We start from the raw sequence: 7,972 nt of genomic DNA, 5'->3' as shown, positions 1-7,972 counted from the left end.
TTTACCTGAGCTGTACGCTACACAAACAGTACAGTAGTACTACTTAATTTGGATAAGTGTGGCTTTTCAGTTTAAATACGTTTGGCTATTCCACACTACATGCCATCCTCAAGCACTCTTAATTAAAATCTAACATATGAGGCTAGAACAAATGCAATTAGGAAGCCAACTTTTCTAGGAGAATATGGTTCAGCTCTATGGCTCTACCAACAATTATGAGCTAGTACCAACTAGTGTAATACTTATCAATATAATCGGACATGTGTGTAATTACAAAAAATAAAAAAAACAAAGAGAGGCAGGTATGTATAAAGTCACCTTCTGGTGAAACTCAGTACAATTATCAGTAGCTCTTTTCAAAGACACATCTGAACTGCCTCAATTCTAATCGAATTGATTACCAATATCCCAAGAGACCCACACGTATGTTCTTTTCCCAAGATTCGTTCATGCATGTTCATATTGTCATTTCAGCGTAACAGCATTTGCCAACAAGCATCTTAATATAGTACACTTTATTTCATCAAGAGCTATGCACATGCAGAGCAAGTCACCAAACGCACAGCCCATCATCCCCTGATCCCCTCTCCTCCTCCCGCCCTCTTTATATACCACACGCCAACACGAGAGGGGCCGAGGAAAACAGAAACCACGGTCGAGCTGAGGCTACTGTACTGCCTCTGCCTGCACCAACCAAGAAAGCAAAAGCCCAATCAAGAAGAAGGAGAAGAATGGGGGAGGCGCCGTGCAGCGTGGTGGCGCCGCGCCGTTCCCCGGCGCGCTTCCGCCTGCCGCGCCACGGGCTGCGCCGCAAGGTCCACGTCGTCCGGCTCGGGAACGGCGGTGACGGTGCCGGCGCACGGGCTGGCGGGGTCCGCGGCCTCTGCGGCCTCCGGCGTCGGATCAAGCTCCGATGGTTCCGCAGCGCCATGTGGCGCCTGGCCGAGCTCTGCGTGGCGGTGCTGTCGGGGCCCCCGGGGACGGCCGACGCCCCGCCGTCGTGGACCGGCGTGGAGCCGTGCTTCGCCGCGCCCTTCCTGCCGGCCGCGCTGGTGAGGCGCGCGGGGCAGGAGTAGCCAGCCTAGCTGGTGACGGTGCTGCCCTGTGACTGTGGTCATGAAGACAACAGCACTAATGTATATACACTACTCACTACTGCTCAATGGAGAAGTAGATTGATTATATGTAACGAATTTTTTAACCGCGACTCAAGCGATTTGTTGATGTCTGGAAATCTGAAGATTGCATTGCTACATTTCATTCTTTTTAAGACCCTTTTTTTTGCTTCCAAAGCAGAGGCAAGTTTGGTGCTGTATGGTACGACTGTGCTATAGCAATTCCAAATTCCAATCATGTTGGGAGTACAAACCATGGTTTGCTTGTGACCTACTAGTGGACTTGAGCAGTACATTTGTACCGCGAAGCGATAATTGATCCGTGATTCCGTGCCCGGCCGATATTCTCGGAGGATTATGTCGAGAGTCTGCTCCATGCTCACCAATAATGCCGGAGAGTAGAAGCAATGAAGCAAAGCAAGGGTTGCCGAAATTCCGCGTTCGTAAACGGCAAGCAAAGCTAGTCGGCAAAGTCGTTGCAGAAATCCCAAGTTCTGGTATACGGCACACCGGCCGATCCGCCATGGGCGCCGGCCCCCGTTCTGTGCATGTGTGTTTGGCAGGCAGAGGCAGGAGTGATGTCAGGCCAGTCTCTCGCAAAAAAGAAAGAAAAAGAGGAGGATTGAAGTCGGGCCAGCCGAGGTGATGATGGAGTCGTAGCTGAACGAAGCCGAGCCAACATTCGTTTCAAAAAAAAAAGCCGAGCCAACAGGAGATAGATAGACGAGTTACCGGGCGGAGCACGCATGCGGCATGTTGCACTGTTGTCGCCATGAATGCGAGGATAGGGATAGGGAGAGGTGCCCTGCCCGCCTTGCACTGCCATGTGCACCGCCCTGCCCTGCTGCTTGCCGATGCTAATGCTCGGCCGGGGTGGGCAGGGCATGCTGCATGATGCGTCCTCGTCGACGCCAGCCAAGACCTACTACCCTCATCACGGGCCGTTGCATCCGCCCAGGTTACGTGCGTGCGTGGGTTCTCAAAGGGAAGAGAAGCCGATCCTTGTCGCGTGCATTGCCTAACCCGTGATCAGATCGCCCATCTGCTTCTCGACTCGGTGCCCGGTCGATCGAGCAGCCGTCTGCGTGCGTGCAAGCTGGAACGTGCGGGTCATCGGTTTGGCAGGGGGGTTGGGGTAGATAGATAGGAGTATGTGCTGTGTCTGGATGGCGCTGCCACGGCGCGCACCTCCTCATGCGTTTTCGGTGACAGCGCCGCGGATCACTGGTGAAAATGCAGCTGTAAATGGGAGAGACAGACAGAGAGAGGCCAACGCTGCCGTGGATCTGCGGATCCAAAGGGGGGCAGACACATCGTGCAAGATCTTACTGCGAGATCACCTTGTCACGATGGTAGATAATGATTGATGGATGGGTGCTTCCGGATTGAGGTAAAAGCACCCAGGTACCCTAACTTGCATGGAATGTGATGTTTTAGTCCCAAACTTGCAAAATGCACCTTCATCATACCCCAACTTGCACTCGATGTGATGATTTAGTCTCCGACCTATCATAGCGTGACAAGTGGCAGCCAGGTGGCTGGTTCGGTCATCGCCTGCACTTTTACAAAAAACACCCTACAGTTTTTCATAATCAACCCGCGCTACAGGAGAGCACCTGCATTAATTCTGCCTGAAATCCACTTCGCGTCCGTTTCGAGGATATAGTTGTTGTTCATTCAATTAACATTAGCACGACCATTCAATTAACTGAAACTGCACTGCAGATAGCATTAGCATTAGCATTAACTTCGATAATAAGGGTCTGTTTTCAGTCAAATCCGCATATAAGATTCACGTTGTAGTGCTTAAAAGGGAGGCGAGCAAGCAGGCTGGCCAAAGTTCAGATAAGAAGGACTAGTTTTCATCGTTGTTCTCTTCTTTATGGAAGATTAGATGCCCGCCAAAAGTGCACCATTTTCTGTGGAGGTTTGCACACAACAGCCACCCAACTTATATGAATATAAAATAGGAGTGGTGTTGATCTGGACACTAGATGCGCAGTCTGCGGGAAATACTTTGAGGATGGAGGCCATTTATTCTTCAAATGCAAACTAGCAAAACAACGCTGGAGAGCCCTGCTACTTGATGATGTCTGATCCGAGCTAGTCCAATTCACCAATCCAAAACAAGTTCTCCAGACATTTTTTGATTTGCCGGAAGAAAAGAAATTACTGACACTTGCTTGCCTCTGGGAGTGGTGGTCTGAACGGAATGGGGGAAATCATGGAAGGAAAGGAATGGAGGTTGATGCGTTTCAGTTTGCCGTGAGACGCCATGTCAGGGATTGGATGGAATTCTTCGCGTCGAAAAAAGTAGCTCACACATCAACGCAAACTAGATGGGAGACCCCTCCATAAGACTGTGTTAAGATCAATGTAGACGCCTCATTTAACGCGAGTTTGGGCCATCGAGGGTGGGGTATGATTTGCATAGATTCGGAATCAGACATTAAGTTCCTGGCAGCAGGATCTGCTGATGACGTTTCTGATGCTCTACATGTTGAAACCATATCCCTCTCACATGTTGTTCAGCTAGCTGACCAACTAGGCGTGGGGCGGGTAATTTTTGAGACTGACAGTCTCAACTTGCAACAAGCAGTGACCTCCAACTCTTATGACTTTGCTCCACTGGGACAAATGTTTCGAGATATCAAGGCCAAACTCAATTCACAATTCATTAGCACAAGTGTAGTCCATGTCTCGCGTGACTGTAACATGCCATCACATGTACTGGCAGCAAGGGGCGCAGGATTAGCTAATGCTGAAATGCGTTTGTGGTTGGACAATTTTCCTGCTGATGTAACCCGTTATGTAACCAGTATCTCAGCCGTGTCATAAATGGAATAAGAGTGTTCCATGTCAAAAAACAAGAGAAACAAACCAGTGTTTGATCAATATGCAGGCAGTTATGTAGTTAATTTGTTACCAAACATAATGCACTACAGAACCGAAAATGAACACATAGATAGTATAAACTACATAAGAATTGGTCAGTGTACTAGACAGAGGACTCGGTAACTATAATCTGCAATACTTTATCTACCTTATTAATGGCTCCTTTGTCACCACCTTTCTCCAAGGCAATGATATCTGGTGTATCCAGTGTGATGGTTATTTGTTTCATCCCTTGTCTGAGTAGACTGCAGGCATATCTGTGAAAAAGAGCATCTGATTTTAAGTTCATAAAATTGGCCAAATATCGCTATAAGCATCAAAACATCTAGGAGAGATGCTATACCCGATGTTGAGGGCGGTCTCCGTCTTGTCGCCCGTCAGCACTCATATCTTGATGCCGGCCTTAGCAAGTTTGTCGATGCAGTCAGTGAGTCAGGTACCTAGAAAAAGGGAAATTAGCATGCGCAAACCAAAGAGAAGTCTTGAATTGTTACATTTTATAGCATGAAAGAAGATAAGATTTACTCACCCCCTTTTGCAGCTTGTCCTCAACGGCGGCGGCTCCAAACAGAATCAAATCCCTCTCTATCAAATATGTCGCTTTGTCAATCAGCTCATCCCGATCAGCGCTGGCAGAATTCTTAGCTGCTGTGAAGTTCCTTTTGAATTTAGTGTATTCGATCTCCTCAAGTTGACGGTATGCAAGAACTAGTGTCCTCAGGCCGGTATGCAAGAACTAGTGTCCTCAGGCCAGCATCAGCGTAATCATTTATGTGCTTCTGTGTCGCTTCACCATACGTACTCTGAGAGTTTGACAACCTCTCGTACATTATACTGCACATTATACGTACTCTCAAAGTCCCAGTCTTATTCGTGAGAATCGTGTATACTTGGCCCAGCTCCTCGTTCATTGAATGGTCGTGCTAATGTTAATTGAATGGACAACAACTATATCCTCGGACGCGCAGTGGATTTCAGGGAGAATTAATTCAGGTGCTCTCCTGTAGCTTGGGTTGATTAGGTAAAACGGCAGGGTGTTTTTTGCAAAAGTGCAGAGGATGACTGTCCAGCCACCTGGCTGTCACTTGTCACTCTGTGATAGGCCGGGGACTAAATCATCACATCCAATGCAAGTTAGGGTATGGTGGAGTTGCATTGTGCAAGTTTGGGACTAAAACATCACATCCCATGCAAGTTAGGGTACTTCGGGTGCTTTTACCTCTTCCGGATGGATACAGCGAAAAGAAGCGGGAAAGGATAGGGACGCCCAGACAGCAACAGCAACAGACTGGGGATATTATCGCAATGCCAAACAAGATAGAGTATAATGTGAACGACCTTGACCTGTCTGTCAGCCGCGATTATCATCAATTCCCCAGACCAATTTCGGATCATCATCGACTGCAAGCTTTCCAGGCGCTCAGGGAATTCATTTCCAGAGAATGGGGCAGGCGTAGGCGCAGGCGTAGGCGAGGTGGTCGACGCCATGCTTTCTTTCACCAATCCAGCAAGGACCATCATAAGTGCCGCAAGCTGGCAGTCGGTAATACTCAGAGCATCTTCAACAGAGCCGCTACAGCGCTTTTACCGTGCCGAAAGTGCATTTTAGCACGACGGATAGGAAGGTTGCTTCACCAGACGCTGCAAAATTTTAGCGTGGCGCTGTAGCACTTCAGCGGGCGCCAGCGGCGAGGCCAGTCTAAAGTTTATGTGGGGTCAATGGTATTTTTTGGATTTTTTCTTCTTTGGTATGAACAGTAACTGGACAGTGTTTTTAGACTTATTTTCTAAAAAGCTGTGGGGTCAACTGATCCCACTGACTAATACGTAGCTTCGCCGCTGGCAGGCGCGGTAAAATCCAGCGCGCGCCCAACACAAACAACATTTCTCACTCAATGTGAAACCAAAAGATCAAACACACACAAAATAAATCAACAATAAATAGTTCAATTATTATTACAACTCAAACAAATAATTTATCTTCAATACAACAAATAGTTATGACCAATACAACAAATACTTCATGGCCAATACAACAAATAGTCAACAATACAACAAACATACAACATCAAACTAGTTTTGTCGCCTATTCCAGGACCATCACTCCTCGATTAGATCCTTTTGAAGGTCATCATGTGTTTCGGCACATCGAATGGCATGATAGGAGGCAACAGAAGCGAGCCACCCTCTCAGCCCTCCTCCGCACTCGCACGAGGTGTCCCATCAACTCATACTGAGAATAGTGTAAATCTTGCCCGCGCTTGTTCTCGGTGATCATGTTATGCATGATCACACAAGCATTCATGATGTATCAAAGGATCTTTTGATCCTAAAATCTAGCCGGTCCTCTCACGATAGCAAATTGGGCTTGCAAAATCCCAAAAGCTCTCTCTGTATCTTTCCTAGCCGCCGCTTGAGCATTGTGGAAATCAAGATTTTTCTTAACTTGCGGTGCCGTCAACGGCTTCACAAATGTTTGCCACCTTGGGTAGATGTCATCCGTAAGATAGTAGCCATAGTTGTATGTATGGCCATTTGCTACAAACTGCAACGGTGGCATCTCACCATTTGCAATCCTATTCATGAGTGGTGACCGTTGAACAACATTGATGTCATTCAAAGATCCTGGCATTCAAAAATATATATTTCAAATCCAAGTCTCCCGATCAGCCACTGCTTTAAGGATTATAGTGGAACCCTTTTTCTGGCCGTGGAATTGTTCATGCCATGCCTTAGGACAGTTCTTTCAACTCCAATGCATTCAATCTATTGAGCCAAGCATACATAGAACGCGCAAGCTTGGTTCATCTCCAAAAGCCTTGCGGCGTCTTCGGACCAAACACTTGCATAATTCCAATTGTGAAGCGCTTGACACACATGATGGCTTGACACTCACCTATGCCCAAGTGATCATCAACTAGATCCGCCGGAATACCGTATGCCAACATACACAAAGCGGCGGTCACCTTTTGAAAGGTGTTATGCTTGAGTCTTCCGGTGGCATTCCTCCTTTGCTGAAAAACCGATCATGGCCCACCGGTTTCTCCACAATGTGTTTGAACAACTCGATGCTCATCCTAAAACGGCGCCGAAAGTAGGACTCGGGGTATGTGGGATTCTCCATGTAACGCCCCGAGACCGATGTGCCAGGTGTCCTTCAGTTATTCGCTGTTGTTGCCTTGTCATTGCTTGTGTGTCACGCTTTGCATATCATGTCATCATGTGCATTTCATTTGCATTCATGTTCGTCTCATGCATCCGAGCATTTTCCCCGTTGTCCGTTTTGCAATCTGGCGCTCCTATGTCCTCCGGTGGTCCTTTCTACCTCTTTTCGTGTGCGGGTGTTAAACGTTTTCGGATTGGACCGAGACTTGTCATGCGGCCTTGGTTTACTACCGGTAGACCTCCTGTCAAGTTTCGTGCCATTTGGACTTCGTTTGATACTCCAACGGTTAACCGAGGGACCGAAAAGGCCTCGTGTGTGTTGCAGCCCAACACCCCTCCAAAGTGGCCCAAAACCCACCTAAACATCCTCCATCATCTCGGTCGTTCGATCATAATCGCATGGCCGCAAACCACACCTCATTTGGACTCTCCTAGCTCCCTCTACCTATATATGTGTGTGCCTCCCGAATTTTTCGCGCAGATGAAACCCTAGCCCCGCTCCTCGCGCCGCCGGACAAAACTCCCCACCACCGGCCGGACATGTTCGCCGCCACCGCCACCTCACTCCGGCCTATCGGAGCACGCCACGTCACCGCGCCGCCGCCCCGGGCGAATCGGAGATCGCCACCTGTCCCACCGCCGCCTCTCTCTCCTCAGCCCCGCCGCCGGCCCGCGCGGCCCGGATCAGGCCCGCGGGGCCCAAACATCGCCGCCGCCACCCGAGGAGAGCGCTGCACCACGACTCCTCTCCCACCGGCCACCGCTGCTCGCCGGCGCGCCTCGCCGCCTCCGGCTAT

The 7,972-nt window shown here is 48.8% G+C and overlaps 1 protein-coding gene and 1 long non-coding RNA gene across 2 annotated transcripts; one reads left to right on the top strand and one right to left on the bottom strand.

Annotated features, from left to right (window-relative positions):
* The first annotated feature begins 614 nt into the window (after nucleotides 1-614).
* On the top strand, nucleotides 615-1,353 carry LOC119359550. Its single transcript, XM_037625695.1, has one exon. It carries the CDS (start codon nucleotides 732-734, stop codon nucleotides 1,074-1,076), a length of 345 nt encoding a protein of 114 aa, XP_037481592.1. The 5' UTR covers nucleotides 615-731; the 3' UTR covers nucleotides 1,077-1,353.
* Nucleotides 1,354-4,057: 2,704 nt separating this feature from the next.
* LOC119359549 lies at nucleotides 4,058-4,810 on the bottom strand. The gene is made up of 3 exons (XR_005172586.1): nucleotides 4,540-4,810; nucleotides 4,354-4,450; nucleotides 4,058-4,267 (listed from the first exon to the last, which is right to left on the bottom strand). It is a non-coding gene; the product is annotated as an uncharacterized LOC119359549 (long non-coding RNA).
* Between the last annotated feature and the right edge of the window lie 3,162 nt (nucleotides 4,811-7,972).

Source organism: Triticum dicoccoides, chromosome 2A, assembly GCF_002162155.2.
Source record: "Triticum dicoccoides isolate Atlit2015 ecotype Zavitan chromosome 2A, WEW_v2.0, whole genome shotgun sequence".
Taxonomy (NCBI): domain Eukaryota; kingdom Viridiplantae; phylum Streptophyta; class Magnoliopsida; order Poales; family Poaceae; genus Triticum; species Triticum dicoccoides.
The sequence above is the reverse complement of the archived record's forward strand: the minus strand, read 5'-3'. Positions and strand labels throughout refer to the sequence as shown.